This window comes from Lissotriton helveticus, chromosome 7, assembly GCF_964261635.1.
Source record: "Lissotriton helveticus chromosome 7, aLisHel1.1, whole genome shotgun sequence".
Taxonomy (NCBI): Eukaryota; Metazoa; Chordata; class Amphibia; order Caudata; family Salamandridae; genus Lissotriton; species Lissotriton helveticus.
The window spans coordinates 1,596,353,595-1,596,380,987 of NC_136068.1; the positions used below are offsets into that span (position 1 = coordinate 1,596,353,595).

At 48.3% G+C, this 27,393-nt stretch overlaps 1 protein-coding gene across 1 annotated transcript in view; it reads left to right on the top strand.

Moving 5' to 3' along the window:
* Positions 1–25,967, top strand: part of LOC144767564 (dual specificity protein phosphatase 8-like) — a 42,255-nt gene extending 16,288 nt beyond the window's left edge. The window contains exons 2-7 of the mRNA XM_078650986.1: positions 142–355; positions 2,984–3,113; positions 13,356–13,522; positions 16,598–16,757; positions 17,714–17,837; positions 24,156–25,967. Coding sequence (XP_078507112.1) covers positions 143–355; positions 2,984–3,113; positions 13,356–13,522; positions 16,598–16,757; positions 17,714–17,837; positions 24,156–24,954 — 1,593 coding nt within the window. The 5' untranslated portion in view covers position 142 and the 3' untranslated portion in view covers positions 24,955–25,967. The remainder of the gene's footprint in view (positions 1–141; positions 356–2,983; positions 3,114–13,355; positions 13,523–16,597; positions 16,758–17,713; positions 17,838–24,155) is intronic.
* Positions 25,968–27,393: the final 1,426 nt, after the last annotated feature.

Genomic DNA, 27,393 nt, shown 5'->3' on the forward strand with positions numbered 1-27,393 from the left:
TAGGTAATGTGCTACCGATGCCTTGTTGTGGGTTATGTGTCTCTTCTGTCATTTTGATTGGTTAAAATGACTCTTTCGTCACCTCAGAGTGCTCAGTTCCTCGTTCCCAGTCTCAATAGCCTTCTATACTTCTTTACCTAGGATGGGTGGTGACCGGAAGCCCCCCAGGGCCATTGGCGCCCACCAGCTGGCGGGGATCCTGCGCCAGGACAGCGAATCGATTCTAGTGATCGACTGCCGTACATCGGGAGAATACAACAACCTCCACGTGACCGGGTCAGTCAACTTGTGCGGCTCCAGGTTGGCCCGGAAGCGCCTGGTCAAGGAGTTGCTCCTGTTACCCATGAACCCCAAGGTGAGATCCGGGAACTGGTGGCATGGGGGGCATCCGACTGCTAACGCATTCATGTATGGGGGCATTTAGAATACCTACCTCAAAGATTGAGTATGTGATCAGTCATGAGGCATGAGACTGAGTATGAAAGGCTAGTATTGAATGTGTGACAAGTCATTGGAGAGTTAAATGTGGGACACGTCATTGGAATGTATAAGTCAGGTGGAGGAGAAAGGGAAGTGTTCTACTGAAGTGTGGGAGGCGGCGACGTGGGGAATGAGCGACGTCATTTAAGTGTAGCGGGAGTGACATGAGAAATGAGTGACACCTCTTGAAGAGCAGGAATCAGTGGTATGAGGGATGAGTGTCTCATTCATTGGAAGTTTATGATTCCAATGTTGGGCACTGAATGAGGCTTTAATGCAGGGAAGGATGCAGGGGCATATGGACTGAGTGACCCTTCATGGAAGTGCAGGAGGAAATGATGTATTGAATGAGAGACATCTCATGGAAGTGTAACAGGCAATGGTATGTGGAATGTGTGATGCTTCATGGGAGTGAAGGAGCCAGGGGCATGTGGAATGAGTGACTCTTCATTGAAGTGTAAGAAAGAGTGGCATGTGGAATGAGTGACTCTTCATTGACATGTAGGAGGCAGGGGCATGTGGAATGAGTGACTCTTCATTGACCTGTAAGAGGCAGGGGCATGTGAAATGAGTGACTCTTCATTGAAGTGTAAGAAAGAGTGGCATGTGGAATGAGTGACTCTTCATTGAAGTGTAAGAAAGAGTGGCATGTGGAATGAGTGACTCTTCATTGACATGTAGGAGGCAGGGGCATGTGGAATGAGTGACTCTTCATTGACCTGTAAGAGGCAGGGGCATGTGAAATGAGTGACTCTTCATTGAAGTGTAAGAAAGAGTGGCATGTGGAATGAGTGACTCTTCATTGAAGTGTAAGAAAGAGTGGCATGTGGAATGAGTGACTCTTCATTGACATGTAGGAGGCAGGGGCATGTGGAATGAGTGACTCTTCATTGACCTGTAAGAGGCAGGGGCATGTGAAATGAGTGACTCTTCATTGAAGTGTAAGAAAGAGTGGCATGTGGAATGAGTGACTCTTCATTGACATGTAGGAGGCAGGGGCATGTGGAATGAGTGACTCTTCATTGACCTGTAAGAGGCAGGGGCATGTGAAATGAGTGACTCTTCATTGAAGTGTAAGAAAGAGTGTCATGTGGAATGAGTGACCATTCGTTGAAGTGACGGACGCAGTAGTGTGGGTAATGAGTGACCCTTCGTCAAAGTGTAGGAGGCAGTGGTCAGTGAAGTACAGAAGGCAGTGGCATGTGGAATGAATGCTCCTTCGCTGAAGTGTGTGCGGCCATGGATGGAAATCAGTGAGACTCCACTGAAGTGTGTGAGACGATAGGCAGACTTTGGTGAAACTCCACTGACGGGAGAGGACATGGATTGGAATAAGCAAGACCCCACTGGGGTGTGCTGGGCCCCATTGAAGTGTGTAAGGCCAGAGCAGGGAATGAGTGAGACAGCAATGGAGTGTGTGAGGCCAGGTTTTGACAGAGGGACTCTGTTGATGTGTGTGAGTTCAGGGACTGGACTGAGTGAAAAGGGTGAGGCAGGCGATTAAACTGCTTGAGACTCTTTTCTAGTGTGTGAGGTCATTGGCTGGATTGAGTGATACTCAATAGTGTGAGACCGCGGACTGGGCTAAGTGAAACTTGTCTGAGGCCAATGATAGGGGTGAGTGAGACTCCATGGTAGTGTTTGAGGCTAAGTACGGGAGCGAGTGAAACTTCGTACTGGTGTGTGAGATTGGAGACTGCCAATTGGACTGAGTGAGACTCCTTTGAAGGGTGCGAGAGGGAGGTGTGTAAGGTTAGGTGTGTGAATGGGACTGAGTGACAGCCCAGTAAGTTACCTGCGCGAGAGCAGAGGCGGGAAGAAGCCGGGCTGTCAGAGTGAGCTCGCGCCTCTGGGTCAGTCATGTTTACTTGCGAGGGCTTTGCATATCGGAGCCTTTGCTGAGCACTGATGTTCACTTCTTTTTGTCTCCCCCCCCCCCCCCCCCTGCAACGTTTCTCTCTCTCTCTCTCTCTCACCTTCCCCTCTCCACCTTTCTGTTTATATTCCGGTCTTCCTGCTACGCCACGCTCCTCTCGTTGCACGCTCTACTTGTCTCCTCTGTTTGGGTCTTCTCCGCCTCTCCTCTGTGACTTTGACCTGCCCCATCTGACTGTCCTTCCTCTTGCTTCACCCTGCTCTCTTTCCTCTATGTGGCTTACCCTGTCTCTCTCGTCTGTCATTCCCTCCTGTCCCTTCATCCTCTTTCTGTCTCTCTCTGCTCTGTCCCCTCCTTGCCTCTCTCCATGCCTCCACTGCTCGCTCTCTCTCTCTTTCTCTATGTCTCGTGCGCTCTCACGCCCCCTTCTCTTTCTCTCCGCCCTGCCTGTGTCTCTTTCTATCTTGCTTCTGTGCCACCCGGGCTCTCTCTCTGCTCTGTCCCCTCCCTGCCTCTCCCCGCGCCTCCACTGCTCTCTCTCTCTCTCTCTCTCGCCCCCGTCTCTCGCTCTCCGCCCTGCCTGTGTCTCCTGCTGCCTCTCCTCTTCCCGCCTCCCTCGCGGCTCAGGTGGACCTGTCCTGCGAGCGGCCTGTGGTCGTGTATGACCAGGACACGCAGCACCTCGAGGCCGGACAGCTTCTGTCCCTGGTCCTGGGAAAGCTGGAGAAGAAATACAGCTCCGTGTCCCTGCTGGAAGGTAAGCAGGGAGCTCTGCCCTCACCCAGGCTTCTCTGGATGGCCTATATTCATTCATTCATTCATTCTCTGCCCCCCATCCCGCTTCCCTCCTTTGGCCTCACCGCTACTCCCTGTCACTCCTCGCAGAAGACCTGTAGGATGCGCTCTAGTCTATGAGCGTGAACGCGATGACGCGTCACGCCATAGACAGGAGCGCGAAGGGCGCGCATGCGCAGTAGGCGCCAGATTGAAGGCGCGAAAGCGGGGAGAACGGATTTGGCGACCGGAGCAGTCGTGTTAGACGCTCGGCGCCCTTTAGCTCGAATTTGCATATCATATTTGTAATAAAGACAAGCAAACTCACCTACCTGGACTCTGTGCATATGTGGGGAACAAGGCAACATTACATTGGCGACGAGGCTGGGACCACGAACACCAGGCACTTCAGGGTCAGGAGCAGACCCCCCATGACAGCCCCATATTTACAGCAGTAGGACACAGCAACAGAAAATCCAGGAATAAACGAGCAGAGGGCGTGGCAGCAGCTGAAACAACCACGGGAATCCACCTGAGCCGGCTCCAACAACCAGGTCAGTGCTGGGCTAGGAAAAGGGAGCATAGCCAGCACCCTGGCAGCCAAGGGCATTGACCCCAAGTCAGAGGAAGGGGCGCAAACGGACGACCCCACACAGACTAGAAGGGATAGCACGCCTGGCAGTCCCAGAGGGCAAGGGAACACGGCAGAGAGCGCGGGAGCATCCGGTGGACTCAGTCAACACAGTGCCCAGGGGGTAGACCCCAGAGGTGAAGCCAGAATGGCAAATCAAGCGTCTGCTCTGATGGCCCCAGTCCCATTCCTGCCTAGACCGGGCGAACCGCAGTTAAAATGGGAGGACTGGAAGGATTATTTTCAAAACTATATTGAGGCACTCGAAGATGAGAATGAAGGGGAATTCACCTCGGAAAGGAAGAAGAGACTATTGCTCCACAACCTGGGCCCGGAAGGGGTGAGAGTGTTCAAGAATCTGGTGCCCAAGGAGAGGGGAGTGAATGAGACAGATGTCTTCAAAAACGCCCTGGATGACCTGGACAGCCACTACCGCCCAGCAGTTTGTGTCTCCATAGACAGGTATAATTTCCAGCAGCGGAAGCAGGAGGCTGGTGAGTCGATTGATGATTACGTGGCAGCGCTCCGACGCTTGGCCATCACGTGCCAGTATGGAGGGCTTCAGGAAGAATATATAAAAGACCAAATTGTTAGGCACACCACGTGCAGGTCGGTCCAGGACAAACTGTGGGCGCAGAGTGAGACGTCTCTTAAAGAAGTGGTGGCGATGGTCAAAAAGGCTGAGATGTCACGACGCGGTGCGGAGGCAGCAAAACGGGAGAACGCGCCGAGGCAAATGGTGAACAAGATAGAAGATGCACCCCAGCCTGGGAGAGCCAAGGGAGGATATGGAGATCAGAGGAAGGACTTGAGATGGACAGGGAAGCAGGCAGGCCGCCCTAGTACAGACAACAAGTTTGCGTGTTATAGATGTGGCAGCACGGCACATTCGGCGCAGGATAAACGCTGTCCCGCGTTTCGCGCCAGATGCTCATTTTGCGGCCTGGTCGGCCATTTTGAGAAAGTCTGCCGCAAAAAGGGGAAGAAATCCACGGTCAAGTGCGTCGATGCGGCCGCAGCCGACGTCAGCGAGGAGGACGATTTGGATGACGACGACTTGGTGTTGTGCATCGAGGACCAGGTACTTGAGGTGACGGGAAAGCGAAGAGACAAGCCCCGCACGGACATGCTGATAGGGGGAGTGAAGGTACACGTGGCCGTCGACTCAGGATCTCCTTGGACCATCGTGCAGAGGTCCATATGGGAGGAAGACTTTGTGCCTGTGGTGGGGCCAGATCTATGGCCGCCGGACATCAGACCCATCTCGTACACGGAAAATGCCATTCCTTTGGTGGGGTGCCGAGACTTCGACTTCGAATTTAGAGGGAGGTCAGCCACGTGCACCCTGTACATAGCGGAGAGAGGACCTTCAGTGCTGGGGTGGAGAGATGCAGGCGATCTGGGGATCATACTCAACCCGGGAGGTAAAGAACAGATTCTCTTGACAGACGAGTGGCCCCTCACGAGAGAGGAAGATTGGAAATCAGCATACCCCAAAGTTTTTGACGGATCAGTGGGAAAACTGGACAAGTTCGTTCACAAAATGGTCCTCAAGGAGGGTGCAGTACCGGTGGTGCATAAAGTCAGGAACATTCCCATATCCACCAGCGGAGCAGTACAACAGGAACTCCGGAGGCTAGAAGAGCAAGGTGTCATAGAGCCGGTGGATAGTGCAGAGTGGCTATCCCCCTTGGTCGTGGTCAAGAAGCCAAATGGGCAGGTCCGGCTCTGCGTTGACCTCCGCGAGCTCAACAAAAGTCTCATCGTGGAAAAGTTTCCCCTTCCCAGAATCGAGGAGATGCTCGCCAAGACTAAAGGTGTGACTCACTTTTCCACTATAGATCTCACGTCTGCGTACTACCAGATAGAGCTGCATCCGTCGAGCAGGAAGTACACCGCTTTCATCACTCCATTTGGGTGCTACCAGTTCCGGAGGATGCCCTTTGGCCTGGCATCCGCAGCGGCTGTTTTTCAGAAGCTGATGCACCGCTTGTTCAAGGACATTCCTGGAGTACAATACTTTCAGGACGACATCTTGGTGATGGGCTCGTCAAAAGGTGATCACGACAGGAAGTTGTGGAGCGTGCTGGAAGTGTTGCAGAACAAAGGGCTAACGGCGGAATGGAGTAAGTGCAAGATAGGGACCCATTCGGTGACATACTTGGGGCATGAGATAAGCACGAGCGGAATTTCACCCAAAGAACGAAACGTGACGGCCATAAAGGAGGCGAAGGCGCCCAGCTCCAAGGAGGAGGTGAGGTCGTTCCTGGGAATGGCCGAGTATTATAGTAAGTTTGTGAGACACTTTGCCACCCGGACATACAGAATGCGACAACTCATCAGAGACAAGACCAAGTTTGAGTGGGACGCAGAGGCACAAGAGGAGTTTGACACCATTAAAACCTGCATTAGTCAAGCTATTCCGTTGCAAGGGTTCGTTCCATCGGGCCAGACCGTGGTTACCACAGATGCCAGTGACAAGGGCTTAGGGGCGGTCCTGGCTCAAGTGAGGGATGATGGGGCCACTGAGACGATCTGCTTTGCGTCCCGTGCGCTGTCTCCGACGGAGCAACGATACAGCGTAATTGAAAAAGAGATGCTGGCAGTCACCTGGGCTTTAGGCAGATTCAGACAGTTCGTTTGGGGTACGAGATTCAAACTGCAAACGGATCATAAACCCCTCATCAAGGTCTTGACCTCCTCGGGGCATGAGACAGCGACCCCGAGAATAGCCAAAATGACTCTGAAGCTACTCGATTACACCTACGATGTTGAATATCTGCCGGGGACACAGAACAGGGTAGCGGATTATCTCAGCAGGGCTGCGGCGATGGAAGCGGCGCCAGAGGAAGCCCTGGATAAGGAAGAGATGGTGGCAAGCATGGAGGACTATGAGAGTTCGATAAGTGCCCAAGAATGGGAGTCCGCCTATGATGAGGACATGGAAAAAGGGGAGATCAAGAGATACTTAACATCAGGCTGGCCTGACAAAAGGAAGCTCACTGATGGAGTACGAAAATTCTATGAAATTAGGGAAGAATTGTCCCTGAGTGACTCTGGGGTGTTTATCTATCGGGGCGAAAGAGTTGTGCCGCCGGATTCACTGATACCCAGATTACTAACTCTACTACATGAGGGCCACCTAGGTATTGTAAAGACCAAGGCACGCGTCAAACAGATGTATTGGTGGCCGGGCATGGACGTCCACATTGAAAGGCAAGTGAGGGAGTGTGGCCAATGCCAGGGCGCTGACAAAGTGCTGAGGCCTCTCCGACCGGCCATGGGGAAGTTCGACACGCCACAGGGACCTTGGGAGAATGTGGCAATTGACATATTGGGACCGGTCCTGGATAGCAAAGGTGTGAACAAGTACTTGTGTGTAGTGATGGATAAGTACTCAAAATGGCCTGAGGTGGACATCCAAGAATCCATGGACACTGACACGATTTTGAGATTCCTGACTTCAGTTTTCTTAAGGGAAGGCATCCCCAAAACCATCCTTAGTGACAATGGCCCGCAGTTTGTCTCGGACAAATGGACTAGGTTCATGAGAAGGAATGGTATCGAATCCAAACACACGGCTGTGTATCATCCCGCATGCAACGGTCAGGTGGAGCGGTTCAACCGTGTGCTGATGGGCTCCATACAGGCGGCCATCATGCAGGGAAAGGATTGGGAGATTGAGGTAATGAGCATGCTGTGGTCGTACAGGATCACCCCCACGGCGGTGGGGTACAGTCCGTTTCAAGTATTGAGAGGACGGCATCCGTTCACACGAGACAATGTTGTGTGGAGGGAGAAGACCATTACCAGTAAATGGTCCCCTGCGGTGGTTCAACACAACTTGGAAAAAGCCCAAAAGATTTATGCTGCGAATTATGACAAACGTCGGAATGTGAAAGGAACAGAGCTGGAGGAGGGAGAGTGGGTTAGGGTTAAACTTCCTACCCTTCAAAAGAAAGGCGACAGCAAATATAGTCAGCCTCTACAAGTCAAGGAGGTGAGAGGCAGAGCAGCCCTCCTCAGCGATGGCAGAGTGTGGTCCCAAGACCGCATGGCCAGAGTAAACAGGATTGTTGTATGGCCCAAGCTGGAAGAGACAGAGGCACAGAAGGACTTCCACGAGAGCACGCCTCGACTGGAGCAGGCTGATGAAGTGTTGCCCGAGGAAACAGGAGAGAACAGTGAGATAGACATTCCCGGCGCAGGGCGCGCAGTCAGAGATGTCACTCCGGCTGGAGTAACTCAGAGTGGAGATTGGAGAGATGGTGCGAGACCAGGCAGAGACAGAGAGGTGGAAGAGAACATGCCGGTAAGACACACCCGTAGTGGCCGGGCAGTTACAGTGCCCTCAAGATATAGAGACTATGAAATGGGTGGACATTAATGATAAGCTGGCAACCTGGCTGCCAGCCAGAGAACATTGGGACACCTAGTGCAACTTGGTGGAGGTTGAATAGTTAACTTTGTTTACTGTTAAAAAGGGGAGATATGTAGGATGCGCTCTAGTCTATGAGCGTGAACGCGATGACGCGTCACGCCATAGACAGGAGCGCGAAGGGCGCGCATGCGCAGTAGGCGCCAGATTGAAGGCGCGAAAGCGGGGAGAACGGAGTTGGCGACCGGAGCAGTCGTGTTAGACGCTCGGCGCCCTTTAGCTCGAATTTGCATATCATATTTGTAATAAAGACAAGCAAACTCACCTACCTGGACTCTGTGCATATGTGGGGAACAAGGCAACATTACAAGACCCTCTAGTGTGCATATGTGGTGTCAAGAGGGCAGGGGAGAGATGTATGGAGAACCGTAGGTGGTCTAGGTCAAAAGGCAGAGAGAGTCATGGGTGGGGCGGTAAATTCTACATGTCCCTTTCCAAACTGGAGGAAGCCTGTTCTGTAGAACAATATTTCGTTGTTCAAAGATGAATCAAGGGGTCAGTCCTACCGGAACAAACACCAAAGTGTCTTTAGACAACAAAAGAGGAAACATTATCTTAACATAAAGCACACGGGAGAACCTAGTAATTACGTAAAATTTTGAAAACTTCACGGAAAAGTGTTGTTTAGTGCTATAGTTCAGTATGAAATTGTCTTACGTCAATTTTGGACATGTGGATGCGTTTCATGCTTAAAAGCCGCCGCAAGCAGCAGCCACACGCGCCCTATTCATTCATTCATTGCTCCTGCAATAGGATTTTCACGCAAACATACTTGAAATTATGCAACGGTTTCTTAATGAAGACAGTTTGGGAATTTCTCATAGCAAGCGTAAAACGAATTGCTAGAAAGTATCAAAATGATGCCAGCACAATGAAAATTTCGTCCGGGACTCGACGAAATGTGATAAGAGGAAAGGAAGGTGAAAAGGGACAGAGAACGGAAGTGGTGGGAGGGAGAACGGAAGATGGAAAGGATGAGGGTGAAGAGAAAGGCGGGTGACTGTCATGTGAGGAGAGAGGTGGAATAAAATGCGGCTAATGCCCCACTGAGGATGTTGCTGAGCTAAGTTTCCTCACATCTATAAATACTCCTCTTCAATGTGTCATTGATTCCTCTGAGTGGGAAGTTCGCGAGAGATCAGGTGTCAATGGAAGGAGTGGAGGCCGCAGTCACGTGACCGGCTGCAATGAAGAATTCATGAGGAGCCGAGGAGGAGGGAGGCATAGGACACCGGGGGGTACATGGAGAAATAGACTCACAGAGGATGCGCAGAGGCATATAATATATGTGTGTGTGAGAGAGCCTTAGATGCAAAGACTGCAGAGACGAAGAGGCTGACAAGGCAGGGGTTCCACATAGACACAGGAGGGTCGGTCAAAAACAGATTTTGTCCTGGTCTGGCCCTACCACGGGCATCCCATTCAGGTGTGGTATGTGTGAGGCAGAGGGAAGCATAGACACACAGCGGGGGATATGAACAAGAAAATGTTGAAGCTTTACTAGCCCCTCCCTTCTCACCGCCACCAGTGGCATTGCTTTGCCGCTCCCAGACCCCCCCCTCACCCCCCAGATCTTCCATGGCTCTCCACCGCATCATGTTTTGCTTTTTTATTTCCGTTTTTTGTTCATAACCTTTTAGGAGGACCCAGGAGATGCATTTTTCTGGAATGCTGCTCCTTTCCCTAAATGTGATTTCTTCCCCTTTTTTCCTCTAATTTACCGCTCCTAGATGGGCACCCTCCTTCCTGGAATAGTAAATGAAAAAGAAATGGCCCTTGTGCATATGTCATCACACTGGGACTAAAAGGCAAAACAGCTTCTGCTTCATGATGTATGTGCACAAGTGTGTGCTGACGCATGGCCGTGATTAGGTTGTCACACTAGGGCATCGTAGCATAATGCACACGTGCATAGGCGTGGGGCTACATTCATTGGGATTTAGAATGATTTTGGGGAATTTCTTTTGCTGAGGCTGTTCAGCATCAAAAATAATTATGTATTTTTTTTGCTTATACTGAACTGTATCGGCAAAAAGCATTGTTAAAGCAAATCAGTGAGACCTACTGGCTTTACCAACACTTGCTTTCTTTGTACCTCCTATCTCACTTTTCCCTCCTTTTCTCTGGATGAGTGTTAACTGTTAAATCTCTTTCCCTCTCTCCATCCCTCTCCTCTCATTGCTGTTTGTCTCTCTCCCCGTGTCTGTTTTGTCTCTCACCTGTACCTCCTCTTTCACTGTCCTTCCTCTCTCACTGTCTGTCATTACAGAAACCTTGCTAAAAGATTGTTCAAACCCTGATGTTGTGCAAGCCCTCCCCCAAGGATACACTATATATCCAAACAAGACATATCTATGCAAAGAAGGGGAGGGGCTAGCAATAATATACAGGAACACACTAAAAAGCTCCACGTTCGATGTCACAGAATTAAAAGGGACAGAAAGTCTTGGTTTCTGTCTCCAACCGGATAGCTCAATGTCTTTTGCTGGAGCCTTGATCTACAGACCAACAGAGTCTAGCCTTAAGATCCTAGATTCCCTGGGTGAAAGCATGTAGTTAGGTACTCTAACTTCACCATTCTGGGAGATTTTAACATACACTTGGAATCAGCTGACAACCCGAGTGCGAATAACTTTGGAGAGATCATAGATACCCTGGGACTCAAAGAACAGATAGAGGGGCCCACACACTGTGCAGGACACACCCTAGATGTACTCTGCACCAATTCCACCAGTCTTAGAGCAGACCCTCCGGTCACTATAATCTGGTCTGACCACAAGTCTATTTCTTTCAGGACCAGTTGCTCCACCACACAACCTGTGAAAGACTCCAGCTAAACTTGCCTCACAATGAGGCGAAAGTGGAACAAAATGCTAACAAATCCTAACTTGCATGCAACAGCGGAACTAGGTAAACATACCCTAACAGGGGACCTCTCGATAGAGACCCACATTTTTAATGACTGGATGGCCTCACTAGCTAATATCTTAGGCCTCCCGCCCTTCCCAGTAAAAGCTTCCTTAATAAAACCTCTGCTCCCTGGTTTACCCCTCTGCTAAAAGAACTACAATGCCAGTTTCGAGAACTGGAACGCATATGGAGGAAAAGTTATAAACCGGAAGAGCTCATCACCTTTAAAGCAGATCTTAAACAATATCATCAGCAAATCAGAATAGAAAAGAAGGCAAATTACTCCAATCTCATCAACTAGGCAGCGTCTGATCAGAAAATGATCGTCAACATTGCAAAATCTTTCACTGACCCAAAAATGCTTGAACACGAAATTCCTCCTTCACAAATGTAATCAGGTTGCCGAGTATTTTGACAAAAAAGTTAGAGACTTTAAAAAAGACTTTAAGTAAAATAACTCTTCACCTACAGAAGGAGTTGTCCTAGAAAACAAAACAGGGCTTAACTGTTTAAAGGAGATTAGTATTGAACAGTCCCGGCAAGCTATCCTCTCATGTAAATCCGGTTCCCCTCTTGATCCCGGGCCCCCGAAAATTTTACATGCACTCATTGACATCATAAACCCTATCATCAAACAAATAAATAACTCCTCTTTCAGGCTATCAAAAGTACCTGAAAACTGGAAAATTGCTTCTATTAAGCCCTTCCAAAAAAGAAATTACCAGACCCGACTACTCTCTCTATTCTCAGACCCATCTCGCTGCTACCATGTCTAAGCAAAATAGCAGAGATGCTAGTAAACACGCAACTAAATGATTTTCTGCAGGAAGCTAATATTCTACACCCCAAGCAATCGGGTTTTAGGCCTGGTCACTCAACAGAATCAATGCTGCTACATACAACGGAAACTTTAAAATTTGCCTTAGATCAAGCTAAAAACGCAATGCAGATTCTGCTGGACCTATCGGCCGCATTCAATGCAGTCTCCCACGACATTCTGGGAGACCGGCTAGCGGATAGTGGCATCTCTCACAAGGTCTTGGCTTGGCTAATATCATTCCTGGATAACAGGAGGCAAATAGTAACCCTAGGCAACTACAAATCGACAGAAAAGCTCTGCCCTGAGTCCAACACTCTTTATATGATACCGTTGCTCAACCTGATTGCATCCTTTGACATCGAGTCTATCTCGTATGTGGATGACACTCTGCTAATCCTCACTCTTGACAAAGATTCCACAGCAGTAGAAGAAAAGTTCCAGGACTGCCTAGCTGCAGTCATGGATTGGATGAAAGTGAATCATCGCAAATGTAATAGCCAAAAAACAGAGATCATGCTGCTTGGTAAATCCAACATCTTCATGTCCAAACAGTGGTGGCCGACTGACAAGGCACCTCCTCCTAACACAGTAGATACTCTGAGGAACTTGGGGATTAGATTCGATGCTGCACTATCCTTCCACCAGCGAGCCCCCCCGGTGGCCGGCACTTGCTTCCACATGATAAAAACCCTCAAAAATGTTTTTGATCTACTCCCAGTTACAGCTAGAAAAACAGTTGCAGTAGCCTTAATCCTATCTCGTCTGGATTACTGCAACAGCCTCTACGCAGGAGCTAAAAAAGCAGGTCTGAAAAGACTATAGATAGTCCAAAATGCAGCAGCCCGGCTGGTATTAAAACTACCAAGGGGGTCCTCGGCCACAGCAGCACTTAGAACTCTCCATTGGCTGCCCATACATAAAATGATTCTCTTTAAATTCTTAGTAATCATCTTTAGAACCGTCAGGGCAATAGGACCCAAATACCTAAGGTCCAGAATTAAACCATATATCACTCAACGTCTCCTGAGATCGTACTCGGAAAACCTTTTAGCACCCCCTCACTTACACCCACCATCCAGAGCGGGAAAGTAAATGGCAGTCCTAGGTACTAAAGCTTGGAATAGCTTGCCCACCTAGCTGAGACTGGTGCAGTCTGAACTCATGTACAAGTAAATCTTAAAAACCTGGATTTTTGCTGCCCCAGACAATATAGTGTTATCACTCATCTGCTTTTCTACCCGACTCTGCTTACTGAACTCCACACCACAGACCCCCCGCTTTTGATAGTGCCAAGATGCTCCTCGAAGTGAATGTTGAACTATATAAATGTTCTTATTCATTCTGTCCTCACCTGTCTCTCCTCCATTAGTTGAGTTCCTCTCTCGGCAGTCATTCTTATCTTGGGCTGTTTCTCTTCTTTCTGCAGGTGGCTTTGCCGGGTTCTCCTCGCAGTTCCCAGGCCTGTGTGAGGGCCGCACCTCCATCCTGCAGAATTCCAGCATATCCCAGCCCTGCCTGTCCACCTCCGCAGTGTCCATCACCCGCGTCCTGCCTCACCTCTACCTGGGCTCCCAGAGCGACGCCTTAGACCAGGTAATGCGGCCTCGCCCTGTGGAGACTGACATTTCATCAGGAGGCCACTGCAGCCTACACCACACATTGCCCCTGCGCGCGCTACCAATGCCAGTACCAAACCTTCTACTAACCATCAAACTCCTACAAGTGTGACAATCCAGACTATTCCAGGCCCCAAAGCTATAAGATTAGAAAAAGAGGCAAGTATTAGTCATTTTTCACTTACATTGCATGTGTAAACACTGTTGTTGCGCTCACTCTAAATCAGACAAACAGCCCACCATGTGACAGCTGTCATAAGTGCTGTTGCTGCCATGTAAGTGCCAGTGCCGAGCACAAGAAATCACCTTCTCAAATTAAGTACTGCGATGAGGTCCCACACAGAGAGTGAATCTCTTTATTAATTTTGGCCTGTATTGGCCAGAAGTGCACTCTCCAGGTAAGGTCTGACCCTCTATGGATTCCTATGTGGGTCAGCAGGAGAACTGAACCTCTATAGATTCCTATATGGGTCAGCAGGAGAACTGAATCTCTATAGATTCCTATGTGGGTCAGCAGGAACACTGAACCTCTGTAGATTCGTATGTGGGTGAGAAGGAGGTCTCTATCTAGCAGTGGACGGTGTCTTTGGGTCATTTTGAGCAGTCTGTATGAATTCTCTTTGGTCCATTGGAGGCCTTCTGTGGCTCTGTGTGTATGGGGATGGGTTAGTGTGACGATTTTCTGAGGCAGTGGGAAGGTGTAGCATTTTGGTGCATTTCCAGGTTTACCAGGTCTGGTAAATCTTGGAATGCGTCAAAATCCATGGGAGTTGCGTGGGAACACCCACGCAACACACATGGAATGCCTTCCCAGGGCAGAGTAATGCAACACAACAATTTGTGCTGCATTGCGTTACTCCAGATTTAGGAAGCCATTCAGGTCCTCGCAAGGTTTTGTGTGCCTTCATAACATTTGTGCGTTGTGTTGCACATGCACCACATTGCGTGGTGCAAGTGCAACGCAACTATATAAAACTTTATAAAAAAACAAATAAATAAACTGGGCTCATAAGTCTGCGAGTGATAAGAGAGGAAGCTGGTGTATGAAATGTCAATGCATTGTAGTGTAGAGTTCTTTAAAAGGGTGTTTCTTCAACTTGTTCCTAAATTGAAGCAGGGCTGGAGGCTGTCCTGATGGATGCAGGGATATTGTGTTCTAGATCCTGGGTGCATAGATGGAAAAGGGCTGATGTCTTGTTTTTCTCTCTTACACTTCCAAGACTGCAGTCTGATGGTGTCCTGGGCCGTGGACCACCAGAGACCGCGAGCCTGTCTACAAGACAAGCGAGAGTGCTGGTTGTGATGGCTTTGTTAATGATGCAGCTAGTTTTGAAGATGGCGCAGGTTGGCAAGCGGAGCAAATGGAATTCCATCAGGATGAGATGCACGGCCGCATATAGGAAGCCCTTAAGGTGCACCACAGTGGAGCCTAGGAGCCCATGAAACAGGTTGTTATCACCAGTACTTGGGCTTGAACAACAGTTCTGAAGTCACATTCTGGATGAAACAGTTTCCCTTTCTTTTTTCTTTAGAAGAGAGAACTGGCCTGGGCCATCTTTGTTTTTGTGGCAATGGGTTCCTTGAGGGTGAGATTGGTGTTCAGGGAGATTCCAAATGACCTGGCATTCAGTAAAAGTTGAGTATCCAAGCCATGAAGGTTAATGGCATTGAGCCAGGTTCGTACTGCTTAATCATAGGAGAATAACAGGAATTTTGTCTTGTTTGGGTTGAGTTCCAGGCAGGCATAGAGCATACAGGCCTGTATTGTGTCAGGCACTGTTTGAGGTGTTGGATATCTGAAGCAGAGGAGAAGTTCAAGTATAAATTTGTATCATTGACAAAGTGGTGAAACTGAACTCTCGAGCCCTGGCTTATCGTCACCTGCACTCTGGTGACCTGGCATTTGTGTACCTGCATGATGATGTTCTGGCCAGCCCTTAAGTGCACTATGGCACTCTGTCCTGTGTATTTCTGCACTATGGTTACCTTGGCATGTGTGCATCGCCTATCTGTACCTGCAGTCCCATACACTGACCTGTGTTCTCCTGCATGGTGATGCTGTAGACTGCGTGTAACTGCACTCTGATCCTTATTTGCACTCTACCTACACAATGCACTCTGGTACCCTGGCATGTGTGCACCCGCACTCTGATGCCCTGGCCCGTGTGTAACTGCAATCTGGTCCCCTAGTCAGGATGTTGCACTCTTATGTTCCACCATGATCTCTCCCCTGAGGCCTGCGCTAGGTTTCCTTTCCATTAAGCTGAGCATCCAATCTGCTTAGAGCACTAGTGCAAGCATGGATGCCCCTCCACTGCCTCCGATATGTAGAGCTGAGAGTCGTACTCCATTTCAAGCGTTGTTTGACCTCCACAAACACTCTGTCAGTGAACGCGGTACATCCCAAGGCTGGAACCAACCATGGCCCAGTCGCGCTATTCATTTTATCATATCTCCTTGCCTAATCATGGCCAAGGTTTTGACATCATGACTCTCTCATTGCCCACTCATCTCTTTTCATAATCCGGACGAAGCCAGTTCTTATCCTCGCCTTGCCTAAGCTCGACCCTCCTTCCTAAGACCCATCTCTGCCCCCTGACCTCGCTGGCACACTCCATGCCTAGAAAAGGATGATATACTACCACCTTCCACACAAGTCACTGCATTACACGAAAACTCCCAAACTGCAAACTTGTCTTCAGCCTTCTTAAAAGCTTTGTTCATCAAGTTACACCCTGGTGCATGGTCCTTGTGTTGTGCTCACCTTCAGTGCATGCAAGGTGCACACTCTCACACACCCTTGCTGGCTCATACTATTTCTTCCTCTAGATTTACTCCCAGATGTACAATCACTCCACCGCCCACAGACACACACTCACACAAGGGTCCTTGTCACCTGCTGCTTCTGTACTTGGTGGGGGGTAGGAGGACACAGAGGCAACTTGTTGAATGTGCTCACCAGAAGCAGCCCTGACGACATCTAGGCCAGGCATCTTGATCAATAAATCAGATTGTGCATTTGGTGACCGTCCCTTCTCTCCCTGTGCTCTAGGAAGTGATCACTCGGAACGGCATCACACACCTTCTGAACATCAGCTGCAGCTGCCCGAAGCCAAACTTCGTCCCCGACAGTCACTTCCTGCGCATTCCCATCAATGACAGCTACAGCGACAAGATCCTGCCCTGGCTGCAGCCTGCCACAGAGTTCATAGGTAACCATAGAGGGCAAACCCCATATGCCAAAGGCTACCAAGGAGGTCATAAAGAAACACAGAACATATGGGTAACCACAGAGGGCATGGGTATCTGCAGAGGTCATGGGAATAAACCGTTTCAGGATTGCTAAGGAGATCCAATGTAACCACAGTGACCAAGGGTACCACAGAGGTCATGGGAACCACAAAGGTTATGGTTAACCATCTATAGTACAAGGCTCCATGGAGGTAATATGATGTCCCTAGTGTCATGGCTGATGGGTGAGATAAAAGTCCATTGGTGTTATTAGAGTTGATGTCAGAGTTCATTGATAATGTCAGAGGTTATGGGTGAAGTTGGAGTTCATATAACATGGTAGACGTCATAAGGATGCCAGGCCTCATTCCTGGATGATGCTAGTATATATGAGTGATATCAGAGCTTAATGGGTGATGTCCAGAGTGATTGGGTCAACAGTGTCAGAGCACATGTGTGAATGATGCTAGAGTTCAATAATTTATATCTGCGTCCTTCACAGACCTCCCTCTTATTTCATAATTTTTACATAGTTCTTAGTGATGTCAGACTTCATGGGTGAAGCTGTGATTCATTCATGATGTTAAAGGCTATGGTGACGTCAGGGTTCATGGGATACCTGAATGTTTATGCCTGGATGACCCACCTCAGCTGTGAATGTTAGACCTGTAATGGTTTACTATATCATATCAATTTTATTGGCGAGTGGGCGGAGAGGACAGTTTTAGTAATTTGTGCATCTACTGATGGAAGGTGGATCATCTTAAGTCAGTAGAAAGCAGACTGGTGAGCTGGTTTTCTCATGGTAAATCTTGTGTTCAGAGAGCATCTGCACCCGTGACGAGGTCACTGTGTTTCTTTATGGGTGATGCAGTGGGAAGGATGGATTTTCATGGATGTTCTAGTAGGGATCTAAGCTTTGCTATTTGCCATACAGATAAGGCGGAGCTGGTGAACGGGAAGGTGCTGGTACACTGCCTCGCGGGTATCTCTAGATCTGCTGCTATAGCCATTGCCTACGTCATGAGCACCATGGGACTCCCACTAGACGACGCCTACAGGTAGGCAGTGCCACTGGCATTCTTGCTGTTCCACCATTTACTGATGCTTTATGTGGTGCGGAGTGCTGTTTTGGTGTTCCACTTTGATCTCTAGTGGCACACTGTGCAGTCTTCATAAGTTCACTCTACACAAATGCAGTGAATGCTCTTAACATTTGGAGGTTTAGGTTTAAATAAATGTATGTTTAGATACAAAACACATAACATGTATGCACTATCAATTATGCAAAACCAAAGGTGGTGATGGACGGAGCGTTGAGAATACAAGCACTCACCCCCAGTCAACTGATCTGGGTTTAATCCATCACCGTTCTTTAGCCCACTCTGCCACCCCAGTTCACACATGGCCATATGCAAATCAGTCTGAACCTGTGCCTCATGGGAACAGTCCAGCCCAAACTGCCAAGCCATGCCTTCCCTGGACCGGAAACAAGCTTCCGAGGACCGGTTTCTGGCATTACAGCCGTCTTCAGCCCGGCTTGCTTGAATCCAGTGGCAAAGTGAGCAAGGGACTCACGTCTGAGCATACCCTGCCAACTTATGGCGAACAAAGCAAAACCAAAGGTGGTGATGGATGGAGCGTTGACAATACAAGCACTCACCCCCAGTCAACTGATCTGGGTTTAATCCATCACCGTTATTTAGCCCACTCTGCCACCCCAGTTCAGACATGGCCATATGCAAATCAGTCTGACCCTGTGCCTCATGGGAACAGTCCAGTCCGAACTGCCAAGCCATGTTAGTCCCTGTTAGTGATACTGCATGAATATCGCTGGATTTACAGCGATATTCACGCATTTCGCCGCTATCGCCGGAAATGTTATCGCTTCAGAGATAAACGTTGCTAATAGCACGTTATCTCTGCAATAAAATCCGGCGATGCTCGGCGATAATATAAATGTTGCTAAGCCTATTTAGTGATAAATATCGCTAGTTGTTGATAATATGCCCCTGGGTTCGGGGTAACCATAACAAGATTCAAAATGCTTCACCCACACACCTGCTGCGATATGTGAATTTATTAAAAATCCACCCCAGGGCTGCCTGAGATAAAGGCTGATTTACAATGTTCCAAATTAGCCCACTTTCTCGCGCAGTACCATCAAGATTGAGCCCTTCCCTAGCCACCCGATGGAAATACTGCTATCTACCCTTTAGGACTTTTTTGTATGCGGACCGACCCCGGAAGACCACAGAGGAATCTCTGGGAGTGTATTCAAGAGCCGAATCGAGGTCCTGATGTGCTGCAGTACAGGAATGGTCCAACCACCATCCAGGAGAGTGCCGTATGTGTTTGCCGTGCCTCAGCAAGATAGACTTAATGGCTCCACATATATGACTAAAGGAAGACAGAATTACGTTTTAAGAAAGACCTTCTTCCAAGCACACCATCCAATTCTCAGCACAGTGAGTGCTGGAATAACTTGAGATGAAAGCCATCTGGCCTAATCATGGCTCACTTTACCCAGCGTCTTTGATCCTTTATAGATGGCAACACATTGTACAGGGGCCAGTCAAAGACAGCTGTTAACAGATTATGGTCACTTCGGCCATCCCACCTTACCTTAAACTCCATAAGTAAATGAAGTAAACCAGAGATATGAAAATAAAATCTATTACAGACCCCACCTACATCGCCCTATAAAAGTTGGTCCTCGTTTTCTTTCTCCCTTGGCCCGCTTAGTATCAGGTAAAGTTAAAAAATCTAAGTTAAAATTAGCTAATGCCGAATTCATCACATCTCCCTGGGTAGAGTGTGTAAGTGCTCCATGAAGGAGGCTCCCTCCTCAAATTTACTGCAGTCCGAAGCTGGGCAAACTTCAAAAGCAAGCTGAAGTCACCCATTAACATCACATAAATATAGTCATCCCTAGGGCTGAAAAGAATCTAAAACCTTTTCAGAGAACTATCATGAATATCCTTATCTTGAGTAAATTAGATTTATAAAAATTCAGTATCAGTATACTGCCCGTCAACCTAAATCGAAGCAGAAAAGCTAAGAGTTACAAGTTTACAAACCGCCTGTTGCCCTCCCATGCATTACTGGATTTGCTGAGATGTGGAAGGAACTAAAGTCATCCAACACAAATTTACAGTCGACGTCCCAGGTTTCCTGCAGTCAGACTACATGAAATCTTTGAGAAGCTCCACCATTGTCTGTCCTCCATTTTATTCACTTGCCTAGCTTTCTTCCATTTGAATACTTTCGATTGACCCGTGTCCCTCACAATGGGCGTAAAAGCCATAGAGTCCATGGCTATGTGGGTACATGGCACTTGTAGTTAATCTAAGGAGTCCAACTTCCTCAGGGCCTCACATCTGTTAGTGGTGGCAAGGTAACCTACTTCCCTCCCATCAGCCCTTTCAACTATATTCACACCATATTTCGCTCTTTCTGCCTTGGCGACCATAGCTAGGGAACTGTAGAAGAAGCTCAAAAGTAGGGCCACAATACTCGAATTCTGTTTTATGATATGAGACAAGTCCTTAAGAAGGTTACCACCTACATGGGCATTGTATCAGTATACTGCCCGTCAACCTAAATCGAAGCAGAAAAGCTAAGAGTTACAAGTTTACAAACTGCCTGTTGCCCTCCCATGCATTACTGGATTTGCTGAGATATGGACGGAACTAAAGTCATCCAACACAAATTTACAGTCGACGTCCCAGGTTTCCTGCAGTCAGACTACATGAAATCTTTGAGAAGCTCCACCATTGTCTGTCCTCCATTTTATTCACTTGCCTAGCTTTCTTCCATTTGAATACTTTCGATTGACCCGTGTCCCTCACAATGGGCGTAAAAGCCATAGAGTCCATGGCTATGTGGGTACATGGCACTTGTAGTTAATCTAAGGAGTCCAACTTCCTCAGGGCCTCACATCTGTTAGTGGTGGCAAGGTAACCTACTTCCCTCCCATCAGCCCTTTCAACTATATTCACACCATATTTCGCTCTTTCTGCCTTGGCGACCATAGCTAGGGAACTGTAGAAGAAGCTCAAAAGTAGAGCCACAATACTCGAATTCTGTTTTATGATATGAGACAAGTCCTTAAGAAGGTTACCACCTACATGGGCATTGGTAAAATATACTACTTTACCCTCAAAAGTTTGGCATCCTTACCCACCCTTGAAAGTCTTCTAACAATTGTAATTTGTTCAAAGAGTGGACAGCCCTGGGTCATTCACGTGTGCAAACCGTGAGAAACCTTATTTTTCAACTGTGAGAAACTTTCCTTCCCTTAATTGTCAGGCAGTGGCACATTGGAAAACACCAATACAAAAGGGTTGCTGCTGTTGGTAAGTCTAAAGTTGTGGCATCTCCTGTAGGTCTCGCCGAACCCCTCACCCCCCTCCACCCCTTCAAGAGAGTGGCTGAGTACAGTGTTTACCTCCCTCGGTATTTACAAAGTTCCAACCACTGGGACCCTATACATTCTATGCCATGTCCGACGTTCTCTTCTGACAAGGAGTTTTGAGCATCTCCCCGGCCCCTACATTGGTTATGGGCACAGACGCTACAGTAATAGCTGGAGCAGCTATAGACAAAGACTTAGGTTTACCCAGTGTATTAAGAGAGTACACCAAATTTGAAATCATGGCCACAATCTCATTTTCACAGGCACGGCCGGCGCAGGTAAGAGTGGTGAGGCAGCAGGGAGGGGCGGGGAGGGTGGGGATGTAAATCGACAGACGGAATAGGGAAACAAAATTAAAAAAAAAAGAAAACCACTTACCTTGCACTCACCGTATTCGCAACTCGGCGATGCGGCGAGCGCACGGCAAGTGGTTTTATTTATTTATTTAGTTTCCCTATTCTGTCTGGCAACTTACTACCCCCCTTCACGCCCTGCCAAACTTACCTGCGCCGGCTGCACCTGCTTATTTTAGACGAGGATAACAAGAATCAAATGAGTCCTGAATCAGCATTTCTAGTCTCTTAAGGCCCTCTTTAGCTCCAGCATGAGAATGACATTCTACATTGTGCTTTCCTGCTGACGTCTGCTTCCCTCTGCCCTCCTTAACCTTGCTCCTCGAGCCAGAATACCAGGCTCTGTTGGGGGCTGATGAATCATGGCTTAATGGAGTGATTTTTTTAGTTGCTGAGTGATGTTGTGCCATTCCTGGCTCAATAGCACCTCTTTGTTAGTATTAACTGCGGCATCTTAGGCACTGTTATGATCACACTACCCAATGCCCAGTTGTTCCTATACCGTCAACAGTTCCTCTGTGATAGCAACTTCAGCTGAACCGAGGTAGGACACAATGGTAGTGCTAGTACGTGTGGGCTTTTCTGCATGAGAAGTATTCGCTTTTCGCTTACCTATGATCCAACAATGGTGATGAGTAGATACCAGGCGAGAGGTGTGTCGCCCCGTCCAGGGCGACTGACGCTGGTGATCACGGTTCGATCCCCGGCTCCGGCAGCAGGGGTCTTCCCAGCACCATGCAACTCTGGACAATAGCTCGCTTAATCTTCCCAACGGCCCCCAGTGCCGAGATACCCCTTTGGGGCTGATTTGTGCGCTATACAAGTACTGGATTTACATTTTACATTTACTTAGAGGGGTGGCCAAGGCGCATCCCACACGGCAGGACTGCTGCTGGCTCACTTGTGCCCCACGCCTCCTGTGGAATGGGCTCCTGGTATGTGAGTCCGTGCCTCCAATGAACTCCAAACACTCCTGTGCTGCGGCACTGCTGATGGCGCAAAGTAGTGCATCTAGTCGAGGCCCCACCTCCCCTGCGGTAGGGGATGCTAGTAGCATGAGCCCAGGCCTCCAACTATCTCCAAACACTCCCACTTGCAGACTGCTGACGGCGCTAAGTAGTGGGTCTACTTGTGTCCCTGCTTGTCCTGCAGAAGGGCTTGCTGGTATCGTGAGTCAGGGCCTCCAATGATCTCCTGTCATTTTCAATCTTTCTGACCTTCCAAAGCCTTGACTTATGCAAGAACTTATCTCCCTAAGACCCTCTGGGCCCCTATCAATGGTTTGCTTTATGGGGATACCTTGGTTACCTTAAAGAGAATCAATGTTGGACTTCGGTGCCAACGTGATTGACTAACGTTGTATTGACTATTGACCTGCTGGCGATCAATGTGACAAAAAGCCCAATGATGACTTTTGGATGGAGATGTGTACCACGTTTTTGATTCCTGTTGACTGTAAATCAGTGTTAATAATAACTTAATGTATGTCTTGGTTGAAGAGGCTATATCAAAGTCAAAAGAGGGGCGTAGGTGTAAACAATGACAGATCCAGTGGCTCTCGCACACCCACCATCTGGTCACCATCCCACCGGAGTCAAAGGAAGAAAGAAAAAGAAATCAACAGGCCTTTTCCATCAATACACCCAGGATCTGAAACGTCATTCATGGACCCAACAGGACCACCCAAACCCTACTCCAATTTAGGAAAGAGCTGAAGACACACCTCTTTACTGTTTAAAGAACACTAGATCGCAGTCCGCTTCCTAAAAGACTACGGGGCATATTATCAAGAGTGGCGTTAAAATTATCGCCACCTTATCGGTAGGAAACTGCAGCTAAAGTGGCAATAAGGGGCTTGATAATATGCCCTAGAGAATTCCCATAGAAGCCCAGGTTAGATGTCTAACCTGGGTTTCTATTGGAATTCTATATAGCATATTATCAAGCCCATTATCACCACTTTAGCTGCAGTTTCCTGCCGATAAAGCGGCGATAATTTTATCGCCCCGTCTTGATAATATGCCTCTACATCCTCTCTCAGAACCTGTCTAACTTTTCGGGCACTCTTTGACTTTTGCCATCAGCTCGGTGAACACTAAAAAATACTGTACAAACACACCTACCGTAGCGAAGAACCTTTATTATGTCTACTTAGTATTTGTCCAAAATATTATACTCCTAGGAAACACCACTTGTTTCCTGTGTTCCATGTAAATAATGTTCCATCAGTTGGGTCTCCTACTGACTACTTGTTTTCATTGAAAAACACAACATTGTTTTAGCAACAACAGGTCATTTTTTTAAGGAGGTGCTTACTTTTAAAACTTGGCAAATTGTTTTAAGATCATTGTTATGTCTTATTTCTTTATAAAAATTGATGTAATTGGTCTATGTGTTTTAGGGTCTCTTAAAGTCCTATAAACGTGATATATAAATGTATTAAAACATTTAAGCTATTGATGCACACTATCTGCTATTGTGGTTTGCAATATGTATTCTTTATTTGCATGGTGCTCTAGTCTCTTCCTGTTTCATGCTGTGTTCTCCTACACCGAGTGCCTTAGAGTCTGGTTGGGGTCTTTAAGCCTTTTTTTTAAATCCTTTTACAGATTCGTTAAAGAGAAGAGACCCAACATATCGCCCAACTTCAACTTCTTGGGGCAGCTGCTGGAACATGAGATGAGCCTGGCCTCATGCCCCTCGCAGCATCCGCCGCGACCATCTCACACGGACAGGATGGTGGACCGCAGAAGATCCACGCACTGCTGTGCACAGGAGCCCTGCACGGCCCAGAACCAGCCGTGCCCAGGTACCTGCAGCGCCATCCAGGACTCTCTGCTGGACGTGGAGGTGGCCCTGGATGCTGGCGAGCTGGAGGGCCAGGCAGAGGAGACCACTCAAAAGGTGGAGTCCAACACAACAGACTTGGAGAGCCGGTTTACCACACTAGACATTGCCTCGGAGCCTTGCTGGGACAGTGGGACCATGAAACGCTCCTTTTCTCTGGACATCAAGTCAGTGTATTCCCCCACACCCTCCACTCCGGTTCTCAGACTTACAAACCCTCTCCTGCCCGTGGGGTCCCAGCCAGCCCAGGCTCCCGCACACCCCCCCAAGCCCTTGAAAATCTGGAACCGGATCTTTGGCTTTGGATTCAACTTTCTGTACTTCTTTTCTGAAGATGAAGAGGCAAAAGACAAGCTTGCACAGGAATCCAGCTCAGGTGGCATCAACGATGAACCAAAGTCTCCCAAGAGCCCATCAGGGCTCGGGGTGGGTCGACACTACAGGGAGGAATGTCCACAGCAACCTTTCACACTGAGTAGGCCTGGCTGCCGCGGAAAGGGGCTCAGTCAAGAGAATGGGAACTTTGTTCAATCGCGAGCAATCTCCCCTGTGCCGGTGTGATAAGCCTGCAGCATGCCTGCCTGCGCTTTATTTCCTCTTTTGCCAGCTGCTACTATTCTGGGTGACAGTCAAAGGTATAACTTAGTAGGACACTGAGACATTGGACCAGTGCTTGCCCCCTTGCTGCATGATGATGACCATGGGGAACGCTTGAGTAGCATGCGGAAATAAGAACTTTGGGAACGTTGCAATGTTAGAGTTCAACAGGGCTGTGTCTGACAGACTCCGGAAAAGGCACCCAGCTTACTATATAGGTTGGTTGCATTGAAGATCCCTGCTCACCATGTCCTTCATTGCTCCTTGAGCTTGGCTTGCTTTTGCGCATCAGGTCCCTGGTTTTGAGTTGAACTGTGCTCCATCTGGGATGCTGCTAAAGTGTCACCTGGAGGTGCTCGTCCTCATCCTGGGAGTCGGCCTTCATTTTAAGATATGAAATCTGCCTTCAAGTTAGTGAGATGCTTAGGTGAGCTTTCTTGATTTTGCACCAAGGCTCACTATGTCTAGTGAAATGTCCTCACCATGTCTGGACCCTGCAGTCTTATGGGTTCCAGGTAGAGGTGTGAGAATGGGGATAACAAGTTGCAGTCAGCATATTTCTAAATGGTGGTAAGGATGAAGCACTTGTGAGACAGGTACGATAAGACCAGGTCTGCGAAACATGCTCTCTGTTTTAGAGAGACCGAATAGTACTTGTTGGAGCATCCCATGAGACCAAAGATGGGAACATCAACACGCACTCCGATCCCCACTATGTTTGCCAAAAAGCACTACTGGAAATGGAGGAGTGAAGGGGTTGCCCATTCAAATGTAAAGTGGCCTGCCAGTCACTTGTCACCCCAAAGATGGAATAGTAGGTGTCTCTGAGGGAGCTGGAGGTAGTGTCCTGACTTGTCACAGGAGAAGAGACTGAACATTCACTAAGTCCTGGGTGAAAGTCAAGAAAATTGCAATTCTAGAAAACAATACAAATGTTTGTTTCTTTGTTTTTATTTATAAACCAGCTGTTTACTGTGTGTCCTGTTTACTGTCCCTGATTTCTGTGCCAGCGTGATGTGACATGAAGCATTTGGAATACAAGGGTGAGACAGTAAGGCAAGGGCGCTTGGGGGCATTGGACCGGGAGAGAAAAGAAGGGTGGGAGGGAGAGGTATATTCCACTGGTGAACATGTAGAACTTCAGGCTAGACTGCAAGGGAGGGGGAAACAGCCATTACAACAAGGCTATTACCTCCCATGCCATTACCATGTATGCGTTAGGACGCCTGCACCTTTACCACGCATAACCTTTACCACACGCCTTTGTACAACGCATATGCCTTTACTACGCATGACTTTACAATGCTGTAATGTTGTAAAAGTAATGGTAAGGTCATATGCGTGGTAAATGTGTGCCGGCATGTGGTAAGGCCATATGCATAGTAAAGCTGCCGGCATGGTTAAGACTATCGGCGTCGTTAGAGGAAACGGAGAGACTCTTCTGCTTCCTCTTTACAACCTGTGCTTCGCCTGAAGAGATGCCTCGTCACCGTTGTGAGCGAGGTAAGAGGTATAGGGCCTAGTGAAGGGGGCGGTTTTAGGGCTTTAGGGGCAGGGGTTACGGTTTTAGGGCTTTAGGGAATTTTTAGAAAGGGCTAAAGGGTGGGTCGTACAGGAGTCCAGTTTAAGGGTTCAGGGGACGAGTATTTTTATAAAGGTCTTAGGGCCAGGGAGGGTCACACAGGGGTACTTTTTCAGGGCTTACAGCAGGGGATGGGTATTTTTTGGAAGGGCTGGAGGTCCGGGGGAGGGGGTCGTGCTGGGGTCCACTTTTAGGGTTCAGGGCAGGGGTCAGGTATTTCTAAAAAGGGCTGGGGCCCAGGGGTAGATCGCAACGGGGACTGGTTTTAGGGCTCAAGTCAGGGGTTAGGGAAAACCTTTTCCGCGCATATGCCTTTAGCATTCATGCTTTTACAACAAGATTTGTTGTAAAAGCATGTGTGGTAAAGACATATTTTTTGTTAGAAAATGCATGGTAAAGGTTATGTCTGGTAAAGGCATTCGCGTTGTAAAGCACGCATGGTAAAGGCTTGCGTTGCAACGGAATGCATTATTCCGTCATACAGCCCAAGGGAAGGAAATACACTATGGCTTCAGATTCTCTGAAATCCTTGGGTGATGTTCCTTTGATCATGGTGTTTGCAAGACCTTCAGTAGGACTTATGTTAGAATCCCAGGGGGCACTAAAACCCTGTCTCTTCCCATCCACATAATTACACAATGCAGAGGACCAGCTATACATTATTGAAAGGAGGTATGCACAAATATTTCAATTCTCACACTGTCTGAAAAGCCTCATGTTTATGCATAGCAACATATGCGGCACCACGATTGAAGCATCTTTTTTGGGGCCTTTGTGTTGATGTGCCAGTCTCTGAATAACCCATGGGTTGCTGGTACCTC